Source organism: Haematobia irritans, chromosome 3 (genome assembly GCF_050003625.1).
Source record: "Haematobia irritans isolate KBUSLIRL chromosome 3, ASM5000362v1, whole genome shotgun sequence".
NCBI classification, from domain to species: Eukaryota; Metazoa; Arthropoda; class Insecta; order Diptera; family Muscidae; genus Haematobia; species Haematobia irritans.
In genome coordinates this window covers 6,563,888-6,587,575 of record NC_134399.1, presented here as the reverse complement: position 1 = coordinate 6,587,575, position 23,688 = coordinate 6,563,888, and the positions used below count along the sequence as shown (strand labels likewise).

Sequence of the window (23,688 nt, the reverse complement as noted above, 5' to 3'; positions counted from 1 at the left end):
AAACTTTTTGGTGTTACGTCGAAGCAGGAATCGAACCCACGCCTTGTGTATGCAAGGCGGGCATGGTAACTATTGCACCACGGTGGCTTTTCTAAACGTGCTAGGACCTCGAGTGGCTGTCTGCAATTTTAATGAACTTAAAAAAACTTAAAAAAAGTTTTCCCATCAAAGCCGAAGAATACTGCATGGAAAATATGAAGCTGCATTGAACGACATGATCCGTAGAAAGCTGGGGAGCAAATTTTAGATTTCCTCAGATTTTAATGGTGTTATTTGGCACCAATATTTGTGACATTTCTAACCATCTTAAAGCATTTATTTGAGTGGCGGAGTACAATAGAGATTAAAGCCTTCTGTCGAAATATCTAACAAAGGGGATTCATAGTTTTTAACGCGTGTCGAAGAGAAAGTGTCCGGGAAACAATAGCGGTCGGTGATTCGAGTTTTGTTGTTGGAAGTTGAATCGCGCAGCGATATCAGGGGATTTTTTCTTTGGATGCCTTCCGTTAATAATTGGGTTCAAGAGTTGCAATAATGTCGTCACTAATTGAAAAAATCGCGTTCTACAATCGTGAACGTACGGTTACAAAATGAAATGAAAACGTTCACAAAAAATCAAAACGGAATATTCACGATTTCGTCCACGGATGAACGGCATTCGTTTTTCTTTGTCCATGAAAAATCTTAAAATAATCGTTAGACGTTGTTATGACAACTCCGCCGGTGGTGCAATGTGCTAAAGCGACTGTTAACGCGTATGGTGCAGACAACACAGGTTCGGCGGAAATCTTTTGTTTTTATAAATTCGTTGTAAGATCATGAACGCTGGTTGTTGGTGTGACAACTCATGGTGTCATTTTAAGGTTGTCAGATAGACCCCGCATGTTCTCAATTTGACAACACATATGTGTTGATTCACTTTCATGAACGGATCGATTTGAAATGAACACGCCGTTCACGATTTTTTCTATGGGTGTTACGACGGTTTTTGAAGTCGACATATAACCCACCATACTATACCAGAAATACTTTCGTGCTGGTAAATTATAGGTGCGATAGATAGCTGAAACATTTGGCATTTCGAAAGACCGAGTGGATTCTATCCGACACTTCGAGACAGCACTTAGCGCAAAGCGGGTAGCGTTGGCTCAATCCGTGCAACAAGAATATCCGTTGGACCATTTGTAGTGCTCGACTATTTTGAAGCGCAATCCAACAGAGAATAAGCTAGATATAGTGGCAGCCCGCTCACATATACTATTCAGTTCATTGTGAACCACAAGTGATGAACTTTATCAATGAGTGCTGCCCCATTCGATGTTCAATGACAAGAGACCTCCATTATAGTCGAGTCGTAACGGCGTTTCACATTATTGTGAAAACACTAACAGGCCTTTGAAATACCCACAAATGTCACCAGCTAAGAGGGTATAATTTAGCGCTGAAAAGTTTTTGGTGTTTTTTGTCGAAACTGAGATTTTAGGGTCATGATGCTTCGTATGCAAGGCGGAAATGCTAACCATTGAACCATGGTGGCTCCCTAAGGAGATTGTGATCGTTTTGCGATAGCGATTCAATGAAACATGAGTCCACTGGACCCAAGGAATAATCGAATCAGTGGACTGATCCGAGCGAACGAGCTTCGAAGGGCTTCCCGATGGCCTGAATGGTGATGATACCTTTTTCTAGAGTCTTATCACAATGGACTGAATAGTCTAAGTGAGCCTGAATCTTAATCGGGCTGCCACTTTAACCTAACCTAGAGTCTTAATCGAGGTTTCTGCGATCCGCAGAGACTATCTCTAGAAAGGAAAATAGATTGAGTGATACACAACGAAAATTTTCTTTGTCTATCCAAGACATTTTTCAATGGGTGCGAAAAAAATTTCAGGGGGAGAAGATTGTCCTTCAATACTATGAAAGGGATGTGCTATGCGGAATTATTGGATCGAGTCGATGCTGAATTAAATAAAAAAACGGCCTTACAAGGCAAAACCAAATATCCTCAAATCTCCTTTCCCCCCAGGTCAGATTGATAGTATTAGGCGCAGAGAGTTAGGTCCCTGAGTCGCTGCGCCTACTATTTTTTGGTCAGTCGATGCACAATCCGATTAAATCGGCTTATCTCGTCTAATTTGTTGCTGTCAATTAATCACAATATATTTTTTACATTTTAAAAAGCTGTAAATTAAATCCCAATTCAATTTTTAGATTAATAGTGACGGAAACCTTTAATAGTTTTTGTTTTAATAAGTCTGATATATATCAAGGATATTTTAGGATTGACAAGGCATTTGGAATATCTTCCTTAAATCATTTGCCAAAACTACAATCATTAATGTTACACAAGACTATTACGCTAGCCTAAATATTTGGATAAACCTATAGAGTCTCAACTTTACGGTCACTATTAAAGTGCAATAGTTTTTGTTTCGTTTTGTTTATAGAACATTATTATCTTCTTTGTTTCATTTAGAATGTTATTAATGAACAGTTATGAAAAGTTATTGTTACAAAAGACTTTCTATATACGAAAGGAAAGAAATCGTTTTCATATAACCTGAACAGCAGGATATCATTGTTGTGAGAATATTTGGAGATATTGCGGGGGTATTGAAAAACTTACCTAAATATGAAAATGAACAGCACCAAGAGGGAAAAGAACACAGCCACATTGTCCATGGTACGCAGCATGACAAATAATTGGCGCCGCAAATTGGGCATGAAACGTACTAGCTTGAGTATGCGTAACAAGCGGAAGGTACGCAACACCGACAGACCCGAACCACCGCTACCAGTTCCATTGCCCAGAAATTGCTGACATATCTCAATGGCACTGTGTAGTTATCGAGAAGAATGAACATTCGAATCAAATGTTAATGAGGCCAAATGATGACACTTACCTTAAAATCACTATGACCCCATCGAAAACATTAAAGCCATTGGCTATATAACGAAATGGTCCTTCGGCTATTACCTTTAGTAACATTTCCACAGCAAATATGACCGAGAAGACAATGTTACTGGTCTCCACAATAACGGTCAATTCCTCGGGCTGATTGTGGTATTCAATACCCATAGACAGTGTGTTGATAAGTATGGCCAGGAGTATGCCCTGTTGAAAGTACTTATGTTCCACCAAACGTTTGACATAGCGTCGACCTATGCCACAGACACGCCATACACAACGATAAACGGTGATAATGGCATTCATGACCCTGGAACGTTGTTTCTTTTTCTTCTCATCCAATGGTGATAGAGCATTTTGGTATAAATCATAGCAACAGGAATAGTCTTCCATATAATTACCGCCCGTGCTCGAGTGATGGCCACCACCACCACGAACAGTCCCACCATTTGAGGTAATGCCATCGTATGATTTTTTGTGATGATCCCCTGTACCACCACTACGGTGTTTATGGCGATGATGTTGTTGTTGTTGTTGCTGTTGGGGTGCTTGTTGATGGTGCTGCTGTTGTTGTTGTTGCTGTTTGGAATTCTCCAGATTTTGTTGATTCTTAATAGCCTCGGCTGTATGGGGATCACATCGAGCCAAGGATGAGTAGAACGACTCTAAGGTACTCTGACCCGTAGGCAAAGCAGCTGAAAATGCCACAGAAAATGCTAAAAGCTCTTGACAAGTCATGGCATCGTGTATACCAAGATCTGAACAATCCGCATATGGATTTGCAATGCTGGCCAATGTTTGAGGCAAATTAACCTAAGCGTATAGAAAAATGAGGCGGTTTAGAGTTTTTTTTGTTTGATATTTACAAGATTGTAATTCCCATGAAAATTCTAGGGAGAGATTCATCCCATTTGGAAAAAATATGGCATCGTTTGAATAAAACTTGTTTTCGTTTAGCTCAAGACTGACTTTTTGTTTGGCTCAATGACAAAGGACCTCCTTTTTATAGCCAAGTCCGAACAGCGATTCACATTACAGTGAAAACACTTATGGCGATTTCGATTGGGAAAAATGGTGCAACATTCTCGAAGTCGATTGCAAAATATAGAGGACACTGTCCTAGATTTTGGATCCTGTATCGCTCATAATATTATAAATTAACAATAACTGTGGAATGGTACTATCACTTTGGTGAAAATACAGTGAGGGAAAAAGTAGTGTAACACCAAGGCAACATATTTTTTGCGAATCGAAAACGACCTTAGAGACCTTTGAAACACCCAGAAATGTCACCAGCTGACAAGTTTTTGGTGTTTCATCGAAACTGAGATTTAAGGGTCATGATCCTTCGTATGCAAGGCGAAAATGCTAACCATTGCACCAAGATGGCTCCCTAGGGAGATTGTGATACTTTTGCGATTGCCACCGTGGTGCAATAGTTACCATGTCCGCCTTGTCTTTTAAATACATCTCAACTATTTCCAACCAGATTCGGTATCGTTACTACTCCTAAATCAGGAGATCTTTATGTTACAGGACTTAGGTCGTGGACATGTTCCCAAGAGTTTTTTTTCCTATGCTGTCCACGATCCACGATGCCTACGATATCCAATGTCGTTTACTACTCCTGCACTAATAGCAACATCCACGGTTATCCGTAATATCCCTGATGGTTCGTTTTGTTCACTATTTGGGTTCACTTTCCCATAGTTCAGAATCATATCGTGACCGCATCAATTCTGACTGTATTTCTATAGTTTCTGTGTTTCCTTAATGTTTAATATTGTCCCCTAATTATTTCGTATCCCCCAAAGGTTTCTCGTCGCCTTTCATCTAATTTCGTACCTCCTTCTTCCTTTTCCAACAAATTCCATATCCACGATCTCCGAGGTCGTTTACAACTCCTGCAATAATAGTAGAGGTCTGCATCGAACAACTTTTCACTACATGTATGCAATTCGCTGTCGAATATAGTTCATACACTGTCTTTCTCTCAGAGCGCAAGTAGTGAGGTGAAGAGAACACTTGCTTGTCAAATATCACCAAGTACTTATCCGAAAAAATATGTGTTCCGAAAAAAAGGAACAATAAAAATGCAAGTACATGAGAAAAAGTACAACATGGATTCTCTTCACTTCACGTGGTACCACAAGTATTTCTCAGTTATGTGCGAATCAAAACTTTCCATTATTATTAATCATAGATATGTATGTATGTCACATATTTCATATATTTATGTATGTCACACACTTACCTTAACGTTTGCCGTTCTTTATAACAAACCGAAAACATATATTATGGAGAGTAACTGTTTTTTTCTATTTCTGAAACTGCACGTGGTACATGGAGTACTCTATGAAGTTTTGTTCTCGCAACATACTCGACTTGATCACTCTGAGTACACTTCAATAAGAGAGAAAGAGGAATATGTGTTTGTTGGTAGTGAAGACATCAGAGTAGCAACAAGAAGTTACTCGTGGCTTTGGGTGTTCATCAAAATGTGTACCAATTGTTTTGCGACTCTCTCAAATAGATGTACTCATGTAGCAAGTACACGTGTACTCTTCATTTACAAATGGAATTGTGCAGACCTCTAAATAATAGCATTTTCCAGCGTTGTCCGTAAAATCCCTGATGGTTCATTTTGTTCACTGTTTGGTTCCACTTTCCCACAATTCTCGATTTAAACTGGATAGGGCGTGCGTGGAACCCTATGCGCCCTCTTAGATGGTCCTACAGACCCCTTACCATCCTTAAGAAACTCTGATAGCTTTTGTATTCCCCACAGTGTTCTCGTCGCCCTTCATCAAAATAGGATTGCGTTTTCTATTAAATATATGCTGTCATCTCGTACCTCCTTCCAGACTTCGCTACAAATTCCATATCCTCCTAATGATCTCCGAGATCTTTTACTACTTCTGCACTAATAGCATCTTCCACCGTAATATTCTTGATAGGTCGTTTTCACTATTTGGGTCCATTTTCCCATAATTCTCCGCCTCAAATTCGATCTGTATTTCTATAGTTTTTGCGTTTCTTTAATGTTAACTATTTTCCCCCAAATTCTGGTTTTCCTAGACTCGCTGGGGCGTGCGAGGAACTATTCGCCCGCATATTTTATGGTCCTATAGATCGATTTCTTAGCTTCCTTCAGAAGTTCGGATAACGTTCGGATCACCCACAGTGTTCTCGTTGTACTTCGCTGAAGCAGTATTGCGTTTTCTGAATCTATTAAGCATAAGCTGTCATCCTTTTCCTCCTTCCTGCTATTCCTACAATTTCCATATCCTCCTAATGAGCTCCAAGGTCTTTTACTACTGTTGCACTAATAGCGTCTTCCACTGTTGTCTGCAATATACCTCAATGGTTCATTTTGTTAACTATATGGGTCCACTTTTCCATCGTCTAGTAGCTGTCGTGGTAGCCTCATCTTGGACCTGTATTTCTATATCTTTAATATTTATTAGAAGTGCTGCTCAATGTCCCGCTTTGTCCTTGGTAACAGATCTTTTCCTTTCATGTTCACCAGTTTGATGGACATAAATACCTCGTATATCCGGAGTTGCGACTTTGGACCCAGGCCTTGTTTCGAGTCTAGCGTCTCTAGGTATAGAGCCAAAAATCAATGAACCTTGTCTGATATCCTCTTATTGTGGAACTTCTAATACAGTTTTCGTCGAAAGACGCTCCCAATTGTTTCACCTTAGCTGATATAGGCACAGTGATGCCAGGAAATGTTAGTTTAGGTTTGTGGTGAGTATAATTTTAGCGAACTCCGCTTTCAAAATTGAAGCCTTGGGCTTAGGCCTGGGAATTGATATTCCAAGGACTCGATCTTCTATTCTACAGAGACGAATATGTTCCCTTCACAAGTGTATTACATCGCTGATAGTTATTCTAACTATTATGTTCCTTAGTCGTTCTTCTAACCGCCCTATTAATTTGTAATATCAGCTGTACAATGTCTTTAATACAGTGCTCCAGTGATGCCATATCTGAAAATATTTCTTGTAACCATCGTATTCATCAGTCGTTCTTCTAACCGCCCTATTCATTTGTTATATCAACTGTAGAATGATGTAGTAGCGTCTTTTATATTGCTCCAGTGATGCCATATCTTTATTTCGAAAGAAATCCCACCATTTATACTAATACTCCAGCCATTGCTACTCACCTGCCAAATACTGCCATCTCCCGCTTGGGTCATCTTCTCTGAGGAACAAACAGATTTTTCAGTCGTTGCTGGTGCCTCCTTCAGCGCTGGAGGTGTATGCAATAAAACATATTCATTGAACATCACCGAAGGACGGCGGCTGCCGGCGGTGGGTGGACTCAAAAAGCCCGAGGTACAGGGATGTGTCTATAATAAAACTTACAATGTTATTCAATGGCCAATATCGATCACACATAATAATATAAACCAAGCTTAAGTATAAAGAAAAGATCTATATATAAATATTTTTTGGTAATCTTAGAATTCTTAGGATAGTATTTACAAATGGCCGGGAAATTATCGAATTTTATATTTCTATATTTACACTTAAAGAGCAGATATTACTTGATGAAAAAAAGGAGGAATTTTTGTTTTAACAAAATGAAAATCATTCTCGTTGAAATACCTTGCCTAGAGTTCCCAGCTGGAGCTGTTTGTAGACAGCCAGTATGAAAGGCAAAAAGAGAAATAATTGGGGATTTTATTATACATTTGATTTGTAATGTCAAAGAACAACTTCTACGGAGAAGTATATGGTTTGGAGTTTTGTATTGGATTGGAGTTTAGTTTTCAGGTCGAATGAATTAGTGTTGAGCAAACAGGTCTTTGTTGTTTTTGGATATCAAATTGGTATACAATGAATTTGTATTAACTCAGAGACGAGTTTATTATCTCCGATTTGAGTCTAATTGTTTTCTATGAGTGTTTAGATACAAATTGGAAATGTTAAGTGAATGAATGAGAAATTTCGGGATTTTTGTTTGTAGATATTCAGAGTTGATTTAGTGTTACTGGAAGAATAATAGATTTGTTCGCATTCAGTGTAATAATTTGATTATTTGATTTACCTTAACTCTTGACAAAATAAGACAGAATAAGAAAATGTGCAGAATTGCTTAACCTCTTTCATTATGCATTTTAAAACAGAATATTGTTGGTAAACTTTGTTATAATTTTAATATAATAAAAGGTCAACATGAATTTTGGATAATAATTTCGTTACAAAAATTTGATAACAGTTGCCTCCACATTAATACATAATGACAAAGGATCATAATGATATAAGAAATATCGACGATTGAAGCTATATATAATTTGAAATAAAATTAGAAAATAGTGTATGGACATCCTAGCGTCCCCGGAGAATGATGGGAAATTATAGGATTTCTTTAAGCTCTCTGATAACCAACAGTTCTTAGATAATTATATGACTCAAAAATTCCCAGATAATGTGGATATCTCAGAGAGCCCAGAGAGTTCCATGATTTGGTTCTCCGGTTGTTTGTGTAGAAGGAACAATCTCCCCATTGATGGACATTTAGAATATCACTCTCCATACCATACGCGTGACACGACATTTTCGTAACACTCGTACATCACACAACTCTATTTTCCTTTTTTATAAGGTCGACAGAAGATTAAATCAGGTTAGGTATAGTCGCAGACTATATTTTAATACCACAAGTGGTGAACTTTTCTCTATGTTAAGCTCAATGACAAGAGACCAAGTCCAAACGACGTTTCACATTACGGAGAAACCACTTAGAGAAGCTTTGAAACACTCAGAAATGTCACCAGCATTGCTGAGAGGGGATAATTCACTGGTGAAAAATTTTTTGGTGTTCGGTCCAAACTGGGATTAAACCCAGGACGCTTTGTATACACAGCGGCATGGTAACCATTGTACCACGTTGGATCCCAGTCCAAACGACGTTTCACATTACGGAGAAACCACTTAGAGAAGCTTTGAAACTCTCAGAAATGTCACCAGCATTGCTGAGAGGGGATAATTCACTGGTGAAAAATTTTTTGGTGTTCGGTCGAAACTGGTATTGAACCCAGGACCCTTTGTATGTACAGCGGCATGGTAACCATTGTACCACATTGGATCCCATACAACGGATACGGTAGCCATACAGCGGGGTGCACACCAGCCTTGATGCTTCTACGGTACTTTTTATTCACAGTTCTTATAGCAGTCACTATAGAGAAGGTCTCATTAGGTAACTTTTGAACTACACCCTATGTGACCTTCTCTATAGTGACTGCTGTAAGAAAAGTGAATAAAAAGTACCATAGAGTTACTGCATCTTAATGTGCAGAAAGGCGCATGGACTTTTTAGGATAGCATATGATGAGTGCGTTAACGTGAACCAGGATATGATGGAAAAATATCTATTTCCAAGAAAGAAAACTAATTCAGAAGTTTTTCATCAAAGATACTACAGAAAAGGATCACAGATGTTAACAGTAGGCTGAAAATATCGGCGGAAACTAAATAAAGGGTGATACGGTCAAAATTTGGTCAAGGGAAAACGCGTGTAAATCGGTGAAATCGTTTATTTAAAAAATCAAATAAAATTTCTTTTTCAAGTTCAATTAGTATAAAATTCAGGAAAAATATTCAGTTAGGATTTCGCTTTTCCAAATCCGAATTGCCGGGCCTCACGCTTGACAACTGCCATCAGATTTTTTACAGCCACCTTGTCCACCATCTTCGCAGTTTGCCTTGAACTGCTGATCGTCCTTAGCAGTTTTTTGGTCTTCTTTAGGTTCCGCTTGACAATAGCCCAGTATTTCTCAATTGGGCGGAGCTCTGGCGTGATGGGAGGGTTCTTATCCTTGGGAACCACCTGCACGTTGTTCGCGGCGTACCACTCCATGGCTTTTTTACCGTAATGGCAAGATGCCAAATCCGGCCAAAACAGTACGGAACAACCGTGTTCTTCAGGAAAGGCAGCAGACGTTTATTCAAAGACTCTTTCACGTAAATTTCTTGGTTGACAGTCCCGGAAGCTATGAAAATGCTGCTTTTCAAGCCACAGGTACAGATGGCTTGCCAAACCAGATATTTCTTTGCGAACTTTGACAGTTTTATGTGCTTGAAAATATCTGCTACCTTTCCCCTTCCTTTTGCCGTATAAAACTCCTGTTCCGGAAGCTGCTTGTAGTCGGCTTTGACGTAGGTTTCGTCGTCCATTACCACGCAGTCAAACTTCGTGAGCATCGTCGTGTACAGCCTCCGGAATCGCGCTTTGGCCGTCGTATTTTGTTTATCATCGCGATTTGGAGTCACTACCTTCTTGTAAGTCGATAGTCCGGCTCGTTTTTTGGCTCGATGCACGGTTGTAGACGATACACCCAGCTTATTTGCGGCATCTCGGAGAGAGAGCTTAGGGGTTCGCTTGAAACTACCGCCAACTCTCTTTGTCGTCTCAGCGGCTTCCGGTTTTCGATTTCCCCCCGATCCAGACTTCCTGGCTGTCGACAAACGTTCGCCAAACACTTTAATTACATTTGTAACGGTTGATTTGGCAACTTTTAGCGATTTTGCCAGCTTTGCGTGCGAGCAGCTCGGATTTTCGCGTTGCGCGAGCAAAATTTTGATACGCTGCTCTTCTTGCTTGGACGGCATTTTGACAACTGAAGAGTGAATTCCAAAATCGAAATAGGAGCAACATTCTACACACACACACCTTCAAAATGAGGGGTGTTCAGTAGATAGGGTCGCGAAAAAAAGTTCATGCAGTCACCCCCCAGTTTTGTAGCATATTTGAAGACAATTTCAGAACACTAAAACTTGTTTTTTTCCGTGCACCCTACGACCCCCCGAAATGCAATCTACTGTACTGTGTCGTCATTTGAAGTCCGATCGAAAAGAAACGCATATCGTTGTTCATGGTTGATCAGGGGCTATATTTCGTGCATTGGTCATTTTTGACTCCGACGTCAAATTTGATTTTTAATTTTTTTATTTCGCTTCGTATACCCCTATGATGCCCATTTCTTATAACCATTATAAAGATCTTATCAAAATATGAAACTTTTGCTTTGGAAGTATTTAATTATATTCATAAACAAAAAAGTTACAGAGATTTTAAAAAGTCAATAGGTCACCCTACACCATCAAATAGCTTTTGCTGTGTTGTCATGATATCCGATCGAAACCACATGCACATCGTTATTCACATCTACGAAATTAATTTGAAAGGTATTTAATATACACAAACTGTTTATCTGTAAATTTCTAACCGTATCATTGTATACATACTCGTTGTGTGCACTACGGCATTTTCTGCGTTATGCAAAGTTCTTGTGTTTTTGCTTGAACAACTTGAGAGCCTACTAACAAACACTTTCGCTACATGATTTCTTAAGTCTGTCCATATTTTTGTGAGAGAAGGCTGTTGATAGTATTTGAAGAAATACGTCAAGTTTATATTTGAAAGAAATACGTCAAGTTTATATTGACCAAATTTTGACCGTATCACCCTTTATATCGCTCTGTATAGGTAACCTGACATGTTAAAGGATGTTAAAGCAAAGGCTCAAAAAACGAAAAAAAATAATTAGAAAGTTTGGAGTATCTATGACGAACACAACCAGCGCTGTTCTTCTCTGTCGGAATAGACATGGTCAACGATTTTTTTTGCAGATATAAGTTCGGTTCCGTTACAGCACAAGATCGGCCAGGCTGTGTATAATTAAGGGGAGTAGAAGTTACCATGGTCATAGAACATTTCTACAAAAAGGTCGGTTCCGTTATAACACAAGATCGGCCAGGCTGTGTATAATTAAGGACAGTAGAAGTTACCATGGTCATAGAACATTTCTACAAAAAGGTCGGTTCCGTTATAACACAAGATTGACGAGACTGGCTATAACCAAGAAAAGTGGAATGGAAGAGGAAACCGCACCACCCAGAGTCCTACATAATGTAAACTTGGATAACATAAGGATGATAAAATCTACATAGGCTGAGTAAATGAGCGCCGAGTGAGATCAGAACTGGGAAACTACTGAGTGCTGAGTGAGATCAGAACTGGGGAACTACAGAAAGAGTGTCAGATGACGGTCCGTGGGAAAAATCGGACAAAGCATACAAAGTGGAAGGACATTGACCTCGATTAGAGTTCACAACAGAAAATATAATACGTGCGGTGAGGATGACAAGCTTTTGAAGCATTTACTCCATTACTGACCTGATTTCTTAAGTCGTAGACCACTTTGAAGGTAGTGGGATATCGAGCTATACATATCACAATAGTCATTGGAGAATTCTAAGCAGACTATGTTCTTACAAATAGGCTGGAGTATAGGATATACAGCACTATAGAGCCAAATGGCCTGTGAGTATATCTGTTGATATGAAGCGTAGAAGATTCTAATTGAGGATGATCTAAACTCAGTTCCAAATTGTAACGACCTGGAATGCATCACTTCAGTACCGACAATGACATCGTGTATTATACAATTCGAAGAAGGCTTAAGGCAAAAACGAAATAAATTATATGAAACAATGCAAATTCGTCCAATAGCAGGAGTTATAGAACAATTTACTATGATTTTATCCTTGAATAAAATACTGAAAATATGTCTGATTCTAGCTTCAGTCGGATATTTTACATTAGTGAATGCCATGTACATTTAGATGATAATCCATTAAAATGTAAATGTATTTAGACACTAATCAAAAAAAATCCGATCTAGCCTTTTAGATGGCTGTTGGTACTGACTGGCTAGACACTGCATATTTGTATATTCGACCCAGACTTTCATTGTGAATGAATAAATAAGTGACAATACAAGAAATCGTAGAATGTTATTTGTCTTCATTCAGAGAATGAAACTGCCGAATTGGGACGTTCGGAGGAATAGATTTACTTCCTCAATTTTAGCCGATTAATGTGTGAACGGAGTTGTGTGTGTGTGTGAAGGGTCCATTGGATGTTAGCACAATTCAGCTTTATCCACAGGTGAGTAGGCAACACTGATTTGTCTATATATGTTGTAAATAGTTCGTGTGTATCTGAATGACTAACTAGGGATGCCATTGATAGATATTTAATTTCCCCATCAGCCGATGTGAATAAAATTTCCTTTCTTTATGAAAATCCTTCATAATTAAGGACAATGTTCAATTACTGTTAGCATTTAGTATTCGCAATAATTTGTATTTGTACAACTTACAATCAATTGATCGGTTTCCATAAGATTTTGAGGAAATTTCAATAGAATTGTCTTCTGTTGATTTTGTTGATTGGGCATCACTTGTAACTGTTGTTTATTGGCATTGGTCATTCCCGAATCCACCTCTGATTTTGTAGGATTATGTATTCTTTTGGCATCGTTGCCATTCTTGTTGTGGCTGTTGTTGGCCCCATTGGACGCATTGTCCAAGGACTGTACAGAGTTCTCCGAAGAAGAATGATGTCGCAGGGATTGTTGATTGACACCATTATTTAGACCATTAATCAAGGCTACTGGGGTCTGGGTGGTGGTCGAGTTGGAACGTTGCTGTTGTACACTGCCACTAACACCACCACCACCTAGAGGTGTTGCTGTTGAAGACTGCTGTTGTGAATTTGTGGTAGTCGATGTCATCTGCGGTTGTTGACTGTGATTATTGTTGCTACCACTGACATTGTTATTGGAATTGAGCGGTACCATCACTGTTATCATTTGATCCTGTATACTGGATGGTTTGTGTGGAGGTGCTGGAAATTTGGGACATTTCGGATGATGACATTTGATGCGAGATGGTGAAAATGTCAAATTGTCTGCATTCGGCAAAAGACCTTCTTTACGCTGTTGCTTTTGGTACCTGGATCACAATGCATGGCATAGAATAAATTCAATGGACAAAAATAAGAGTTAGCGGCCAGTTGCCAAAAGAAATGGAATTTTTGTGAGCAAAAAAATTTGACAAATGTTGTCTTTGACAACATTTTGACAAAACGACAAAAATTTGGATCTTGGTATTCAAATAGGTTTTTTTTTTGGATTAGCATTGACTATCTAATGAGGGTTTGAAAGTGTGCTATTGATGTATGGCTGAGGCCCACATTAAGAGGGCCCCGAGGCTAGCATATATACTATGCGGCTGATATTAGATATAGGCATGCATGTTAGAGCTAAAGTCTTTGTAATGTATAGATCTCAAAAAACTGCATTACATTGACCTTAGTATGGATTTTGGTTAGTGAGAGTTATTGTGATGTGGAAATAATGAGCAATGCCGCTGCCATATGCAATTTCTATACTAAGCTAATTTAGAATTTTGTTCTTCAGCTTGAAAATAAAAACTGACTAGGTTTTGCCAAGGCATGCAAACTCAAGAAAACTGATGGCCACAGATAAATATGTAAAATAAAAGTAGTAACTGAAAATAAAACAATCGTTTCATAACTGAATTCAAAATGTAACGGAAACTCAAAAAATAGCAACAATGGGGTTGCACCATCTAGAAAATTCACTGAACATTGACTGTGAAACTAGGAATTATTAATTACGATATTTTTTTTAGTTTTGTTTTCGCAAAACATGATCTAGGCTGCGCTGATTTTTTTTGTTTTGGTTTTGAAGTTTGTAGGAAATGAATATTGAAACTTCTAGTTTTGACATTGTCAAAATTATCGCAAACAAACTCAAAGTCAAGTCCCAGTTTTCTTGTCCCAGTAGATACGTGGCAGCATTTGTTTATAAAATTTTATGTGTATTTAGGAAGTTCTATTCTAGTTGTGTCCCATAGTAAAATTAGGTTTGTCATTTTACGAGGGTTTTGCTTTGGCATTTAGGATTAGTAATAGGTATTGATATTTACAAAATATATACGCTTCAAATGAAAGGAGGGATAATACATAACGATTAGTTGTTAGTAATTATTTTGTCTGTTGTTTTTTGGTTTTAATATGTCATGATAATATTATTGGTTAATTTTGGGTGAAACAGGGCCGATTGTTTGGTGGTACAATAAATCTTTGGAAACTGTTTTCCTTTTGCATTATTCCAATAAAATATTATAAATTATGGAATTAAAGTTCACTACATGGCAACTCTGTTTTCTATAGAAATAAAATTTTTATAAAATTTTCTATAGAAATAAAATTTTAAGAATATGTACTATAGACATAAAATTTTGAAAAAAAAAATGTCTATAGAAATAAAATTTTAAGAAAATGTCTATAGAAATAAAATTTTGAAAAAAATGTCTATAGAAATAAAATTTTGACAAAATTTTCTCTAGAAATAAAATTTGAAGAAAAATTTCTATAGAAATAAAATTTTGAAAAAAATGTCTATAGAAATAAAATGTTGACAAAATTTTCTCTAGAAATAAAATTTGAAGAAAAATTTCTATAGAAATAAAATTTTCTATAGACATAAAATTTTGACAAAATTTACTAAAATTTACATAATTAACATAATTTTCTCTAGAAATAAAATTTTGACAGAATTTTTTATAGAAATAAAATTTTGACAACACTTTCTGTAGAAATAAGATTTTGGCAAAATTTTTTTGTAGAAATAAAATTTTGACAAAAATTTCTATAGAAAAAAAAATTGGTGGAAAAAAATTTCAATGGAAGTAAAATTTTGACAAAATTTTCTATAGAAATATAATTTTGACAAAATTATCTATAGAAATAAAATTTTGACAAAATTTTCTATAAAAATAAAATTTTGACAAAATTTTCTATAGAAATAAAATTTTGACAAAATTTTCTATAGAAAAAAAAATTTCACAAAATTTTCTAAAGAAATAAAATTTTGACAAAATTTTCTATAAAAATAAAATTTTGACAAAATTTTCTATAGCTATCAAATTTGGACAAAATTTTCTATAGAACTAAAATTTTGACAAAATTTTCTATAGAAATAAAATTTTGTCAAAATGTTCTATAGAAATAAAATTTTGACAAAATTTTCTATAGAAATATAATTTTGACAAAATTTTTATAGAAATAAAGTTTTGACAAAATTTTCTATAGAAATAAAATTTTGTCAAAATTTTCTATAGAAATAAAATTTTGAAAAAATTTTCTATAGAAATATAATTTTGACAAAATTAGCTACAGAAATAAAATTTTGACAAAATTTTCTATAGAAATAAAATTTTGACAAAATTTTCTATAGAAATAAAATTTTGACAAAATTTTCTAAAGAAATAAAATTTTGACAACATTTTCTATAGAAATAAAATTTTGACAAAATTTTCTATAGCAATAAAATTTTGACAAAATTTTCTATAGCAATAAAATTTTGACAAAATTTTCTATAGCAATAAAATTTTGACAAAATTTTCTATAGCAATAAAATGTTGGCAAAATTTTCTATAGAAATAAAATTTTGACAAACTTTTATATAGAATTATAATTTTGACAAAACTATCTATAGAAATAAAATTTTAACAAAATTTTCTATAGAAATAAAATTTTGACAAAATTTTCTATAGAAATAAAATTTTGACAAAATTTTTTATAGAAATAAAGTTTTGACAAAATTTTCTATAGAAATAACATTTTGACAAAATTTTCTGCAGAAATATGATTTCGACAAAATTAGCTATAGAAATAAAATTTTGACAAAATTTTCTATAGAAATAAAATTTTAAGAAAATTTTCTATAGAAATAAAATTTTGACAAAATTTTCTTTAGCAATAAAATTTTGACAAAGTTTTCTATAGAAATAAAGTTTTGACAAAATTAAAATTTCGACAAAATTAGCTATGGAAATAAAATTGTTACAAAATTTTCTATAGAAATAAAATTGTGATAAAATTTTCTATAGAAATAATATTTTGTCAAAGAAGAAATAATATTTTGAAAAAAATGTCTATAGAAATAAAATTTTGAAAAAATTTTCTATAGAAATGAAATTTTGACAAAATTTTCTATAGAAAAAAAAATTGACAAAATTTTGTCAAAATTTTCTATAGAAATAAAAAAACTCACAAAATTTTCTATAGAAATAAAAATTTCACAAAATTTTCTAAAGAAATAAAATTTTGACAAAATTTTCTATAGAAATAAAATTTTGACAAAATTTTCTATAGAAATAAAATTTTGTCAAAATTTTCTATAGAAATAAAATTTTGACAGAATTTTCTATAGAAATAAAATTTTGAAAAAATTATCTATAGAAATAAAATTTTGACAAAATATTCTAAAGAAATAAAATTTGGACAAAATTTCCTACAGAAATAAAATTTGGACAAAATTTTCTATAGAAATAAAATTTTGACAAAATTTTCTATAGAAAAAAAAAGGACAAAATTTCCTACAGAAATAAAATTTGGACAAAATTTTTTATAGAAATAAAATTTTGACAAAATTTTCTATAGAAATAAAATTTTGACAAAATTTTCTATAGAAAAAAAATTTTGACAAAATTTTCTATAGAAATAAAATTTTGACAAAATTTTCTATAGAAATAATATTTTGGCAAAATTTTCTATAGAAATGAAATTGTGACAAAATTTTCTATAGAAATAAAATTTTGACAAAATTTTGTCAAAATTTTCTATAGAAATAAAAATTTCACAAAATTTTCTAAAGAAATAAAATTTTGACAAAATTTTCTATAGAAATAAAATTTTGTCAAAATATTCTATAGAAATAAAATTTTGACAGAATTTTCTATAGAAATATAATTTTGACAAAATTATCTATAGAAATAAAATTTTGACAAAATTTTCTAAAGAAATAAAATTTGGACAAAATTTCCTACAGAAATAAAATTTGGACAAAATTTTCTATAGAAATAAAATTTTGACAAAATTTTCTATAGAAATAATATTTGGACAAAATTTCCTATAGAAATAATATTTGGACAAAATTTTCTACAGATATAACATTTTGACAAAATTTTCTATAGAAATATAATTTTGAAAAAAATTTCTATAGAAATAAAATTTTGACAAAATTTTTGTATAGATATAAAGATTTGACAAAAGTTTCTTTGTCAAAATTGTATTTTTATAGATAATTTTGACAAAATGTTATTTTTATAGAAAATCTTGTCAAATCTTTATTTCTATAGAAAATTTTGTCAAAATTTATTTCTATAGAAAAATTTGTCAAAATTTTATTTCTCTAGAAAGGCGGTAGGTTCCACTCAATGCCGAAGAAATTTTCAACCCTTTGAAGGATAGTAAACATCGACTTCTAGATGGAATATTCAGACGAAGTAGAATATGACCCAGATGCAGTATAGCTTCAGACAAAGGGGGAATGTCTTTCTACTACAGCTGGGAAGGAATTTCTTCCTTATTGAACCAGCCAATTTCCTATCTTGATTTTTTATGTTTTAAAAGTTTTAATGGTTTCATTTGGAATAATGCTCTTAAAAGGAGAACAATTTCTTCAATAGTTATTGCTGTTAGTATGAATTTTTATATTATTTGCGAATTCTAATTGGTGTTCTATTTATTTGTTTTGTTCGTTGGATTTATTGTGGGCGTGTGTGGATTATGAAGTCCAGGGTTACAAAGAACTCAAAGTGAAACATAAGGTTGTAACAAAGTAACTGAAATAAAATAAAATCGAAAATACATCGAGCATACTTATATAATCTGTACTTCTTTATCATTCGTCGTTTGAAGCGGCGCCATAGATGGGCTATGTATTTAACAATTTCCGCATAACATGTGGCCGGTTCTGAATTATTGGTACTCGAAGCTAGCGTCGAGGTCGATGTATAGCGTGCTCTCTCTTGACGCATACGTTCCATTTCTCGTTTTTTTGTCTCACTAAACTGAGTGGCAATGACAACGAGACACAGATTAATCATGAAAAAGGAACCGATCTGTAATTAAAAAGGGGGAAAAATGGAAAAAGGTTAAATGGTGATATTTGCGTAATCCAAAAAGATTTAAGGGAGTCGGCGATTTTACTGAATAGAAATTATTTCAAGTACTATTTCCCATGACCATTTGTATGCAAGGCGGTTATACTAACCATTGCCCGTCGAGCAATGGTTCCGATTTTATTCCAATGACTATATATTTTGCCATATCAAAACTTTCGTAACCCTGCCGCATTGTGGTGTGGAAGAATGTATTTAATGTATTCATTGAATAATGGTTATATGTTTCTTTGCATTGGTTAACCCTTCAAATTAATGAGGACATATCCATATTTTATGATTTCCCTTTGTATGTGGCTATGCCCCCAGCATCCATTCTTTGTGATGCTGTGTGGCAAGGTACTCGTCATTTCCTTTACAATAATCCCTTAAGTATTGTGGTTGGTTGCTTGTTTGGTATTCTCTTGTTTCCTTACCAAAAGCCATTGTCTTTTTCATAATGTTCCAGCCGATTTATTCAATTCACCGTTGGAGTTTAGAATATTCATTCCACTTGGAAATTTTGAGAAACTTTTTCATTTGCAAATGTGGTTGCCAACGTTGGTAAATGTGTGAATGTGTATGAAGTGTATTGTTGTGTGTACTTACAAGACCTCCAGCTTAAGAAATACACATACTTTTATGAAGTTTACAAGATTTGGTGGTTTCCGACCTCCTCCACAATCAGCATTCAAATCACATACCTTGGGTAACGGTTGCTTCGCAACAACCAAAAAAAAAACTTTAACGGAAATGGAAAAACTTTTTCTTTTGCCTTTCCAGGAGATGTATATACATACACAAATATACATATACATTTGAAAAAAAATTCGTTAGATCTGTGAAAAGCATCTGCTTCCATATTCAATTTGTTATTCGAATTCAATGATTGCTTTGCTTTGTTAGATAATGGGGAGAGAGAGAGGCGGATAGAAAGGGAGAACCTTTGTGAGGCTTTAGTTCAACAAGTCACCTGCCTTCTTTGCTATCAGCAAGTATTTATCGCGCGGGTCACCATCATATCACAAAATGTTGAAAAGTATATTGTTTAAGTTATTCGAAGTTTGTCTTTTTTTTTGAGGGAAAACCTTTTTCTCCACCCTTTCCTTTTTGTAAAGTCTACAAATTAAATTATTTATTCATACTTACGACAATTAACAGCACGAAATAGATCCAATCCCAAAAACTGTGAGCATCTTGTACATAGTACATAATATCTGTCCATCCTTCTAGGGATATAACCTGAAAAAAAATATATATGAGAAATATTGAAAGTAATCAAATAAGGGATATATAAACTAGTTGTGGGACCAAATATAATGGAATTCGATTTGTTTGCAGGAGTTAGATATAGGAAATCATAACAATATGATATCGAATTATTTCTTGCAGAAAAAAAAACAAACAAAAAATTTAAATCGAAATATAAAAAGTACGGATTGTTTTTCTTTCGAATGGGCTTCGTATGATTTACGGGATACAGCCTATTAAAATTGAATTTTGACAAAATATAAATTATAGATATAAAATTTTGAAAAAATTTTCTATAGAAATAGATTTTTATAATTTGGTAGATTTTTGTTAAAATTTTCTTCATATTTTGGTAGATTGTTTTTGGCAACCGTGGCTTCAACCCATAAAAATATAATTAGCGTTCCCTATGATCTAGAATCAGCAAAACGATATCGCACTGAACGAAAACAGAAGAAGTTGGTAAAGGCTGCAGCAGTGCTCAAAAAAGTTTTCTTGGACCCAAGGATTTTTTCCATTTATTTAAGCAATTCAAAGCCTTTACAGGGCCAATTTAACAATGTACTACTCTACAAATTTTTGGATTTTGATTTTGACCTTTCTTTCGGTATTGATTCCAATTTTTTTTAAGAAAAGTATCTAGCTTTAAATCTAGGTTAAACAAATAAGATTGGGATACTGATATAATTCATCGATTTTCATTATCGTTTTGCGATAGTTTACTAATGCTGTGCCCGTAAAAATAAATTCTAGTTTAAAAATCCAAATTATATACATCATAAAAAAATGTTTTTTTTTTTGGTTTTTATTACATTATTATTATTATAAGTCCTAGCCTATATCAAGGCCTTATCTCTAACCCAAAGATTCAATATTTCAGTAAATTTAAAGATTATTTCTTTAACAGAGGGATGCAAATTTCAAATATTCGTATCCAAATTTTAATTAGAAAATTTTTTGAAGCAATGATTATAAACTTTCTTTTAATTAAAATTTCACTATTTTAAAGATTTTTTTCTCGATATGGCCTGTCCTAAAATATCAATTTTCTATTGAAATACAATTTTGACAAGATTTTCTATAGAAATAAAATTTTGAAAAAATTTTCTATAGAAATACAATTTTGACAAAATTTTCTAAAGAAATGAAATTTTGGGAAAATTTTATATAGAAATAAAATTTTGACACATTTTTTATATAGAAATAAAATTTTGACACATTTTTTTATAGAAAAAAAATATTGAGAAAATTTTCTATAGAAATAAAATTTTGACAAAATTTTCTATGGAAATAAAATTTTAACAAAATTTTCTATAGAAATAAAATTGTGACAAAATTTTCTATAGAAATAAAATTTTGACAAAATTTTCTATAGAAATAAAATTTTGACAAAATTTTCTATAGAAATAAAATTTTGACAAAATTTTCTGTAGAAATAAAATTGTGACAAATTTTTCTATAGAAATAAAATTTTGACAAAATTTTCTATAGAAATTAAATGTTTACAAAATTTTCTATAGAAATAAAATTTTGACAAAATTTTCTATATATTTTCTGTATAAAATTTTGATAAAATTTCCTACAGAAATAAAATTTTGAAAAAATGTTCTATAGTAATAAAATTTTGACAAAATTTTCTATGGAAATAAAATTTTAACAAAATTTTCTGTAGAAATAAAATTTTGACAAAATTTTCTATAAAAATAAAATTTTGACAAAATTTTCTATAGAAATACAATTTTGAAAAAATTTTCTATAGAAATAAAATTGTGACAAAACTTTCTATAAAAATAAAATTTTGATAAAATTTTCTGTAGAAATAAAATTTTGGCAAAATTTTCTATAGAAATAAAATTTCGACAAAATTTTCTATAGAAATAAAATGTTGACAAAATTTTCTATAGAAATAAAATTTTGACAAAATTTTCTATAGAAATATAATTTTGACAAAATTGTCTACAGAAATAAAATTTCGACAAAATTTTCTATAGAAATAAAATTTTGAAAAAAATGTCTATAGAAATAATATTTTGACAAAATTTTCTCTAGAAATAAAATTTTGCCAACAATTTTTATAGAAATAAAATTTTGACAAAATTTTCTATAGCAATAAAATTTTAACAAAATTTTCTATAGAAATAAAATTTTGACATTTTCTATAGAAATAAAACTTTCTATAGATAATTTTCTATAGAAATAAAATTTTGACAAAATTTTCTATAGCAATAAAATTAAAAAAAAAAATCCATAGAATAAAAATTTTGACAAAATTTTCTATAGAAATAAAATTTTGACAAAATTTTCTATAGAAATAAAAAATTTCACAAAATTTTCTAAAGAAATAAAATTTTGACAAAATTTTCTATAGAAATCAAAATTTTGACAAAATTTTCTATAGAAATAAAATAATTCACAAAATTTTCTATAGAAATGAAAAAATTCACAAAATTTTCTATAGAAATAAAATTTTGACAAAATTTTCTATAGAAATAACATTTTGACAAAATTTTCTATAGAAATAACATTTTGACAAAATTTTCTTGTAATTGTATTTCTATATAAAATTTTGAAAAAATTTCCTACAGAAATAAAATTTTGAGAAAATTTTCTATAGTAATAAAATTTTGACAAAATTTTCTATAGAAATACAATTTTGACACAATTTTCTATAAAAATAAAATTTTGACAAAATTGTCTACAGAAATAAAATTTCGACAAAATTTTCTATAGAAATAAAATTGTGACAAAATTTTCTATAAAAATAAAATTTGGACAAAATTTTCTATAGAAATAAAATTTTGACATATTTTCTACTGAAAAAGATTTTTTAATTTTGTAGATTTTTCTTAAAATTTTCTTCATATTTTTTTTTTGCACGAGTGGCTACCGTGGCTTTAACCCCTATGATCTAGAACCAGCATTCTCCTACTACTCATATTAACTCGTTAAATTGTGTGTAATTCTACTTATCAAAGATATGTTAACATGCGCCAGTTTAATGTTTCAAATGAAATTTTGCTATTTTTAAGGCAGATGGCAAAACCATTGGACTGATATTATAGTTCATCTTCAAATTCGATGCAATTTTTTTTAATTTTAAGTTAAAGTTTTAATTTCTATGAGAGTTATTGTAGAAACCTCCTAACCAGACATACGAAAAGGCGGTCATTCTTTTGATGTTACACATCCCAGCAAAAAAAAATTGGAAGTGGTTCTAAAGGCACAACTTTAAAAGCACTTCCAAAAATGGTCTGCCAAAGATGTTCTTTATTTTAACTACTCAGGAAGCTCTTTTAATTCAATTTTTTTTTAACTCGCTTTTTTCATAATTTTGAAAGGAAATTTTAACTTTTTCTGTTACAAATAGGTTAAAAATATAATAAGGATTAATAAAATGGACAAATTATTAAAATTTTTTCGAAAAAAAAAATGCAAAATCCATTTTTAAAAAATTGCCTATTTTTGAAAATATTTGATGTCAAACGTTTGAGACAAGCGGTACAATGCCTTAAAAATCATAAAAATTTATAAAAATTATTTATTTGGCAAATTATTGCAAAATTTTTTAATTTACATCCAAAACACTGAATTCGGATCACTCTTTAAGAAGTGCTGCAAATTCAGTGCAACGGCATTTGAAATGGTGGACATCCGTCCTATGACAAGCCCGTGTTAAATTTATCGCTTCTA

The 23,688-nt window shown here is 32.7% G+C and overlaps 1 protein-coding gene across 1 annotated transcript in view; it reads right to left on the bottom strand.

The window, feature by feature from the left end:
• Ca-alpha1T (Ca[2+]-channel protein alpha[[1]] subunit T) overlaps window positions 1-23,688 on the bottom strand; it is a 235,031-nt gene that overhangs the window by 23,727 nt on the left and 187,616 nt on the right. Inside the window, exons 10-15 of the mRNA XM_075302215.1 lie at window positions 19,897-19,989; window positions 18,467-18,708; window positions 13,092-13,725; window positions 7,083-7,268; window positions 2,904-3,721; window positions 2,627-2,836 (exon numbers count right to left, since the gene is read on the bottom strand). Of these exons, the coding sequence (XP_075158330.1) occupies window positions 2,627-2,836; window positions 2,904-3,721; window positions 7,083-7,268; window positions 13,092-13,725; window positions 18,467-18,708; window positions 19,897-19,989 (2,183 nt within the window). The remainder of the gene's footprint in view (window positions 1-2,626; window positions 2,837-2,903; window positions 3,722-7,082; window positions 7,269-13,091; window positions 13,726-18,466; window positions 18,709-19,896; window positions 19,990-23,688) is intronic.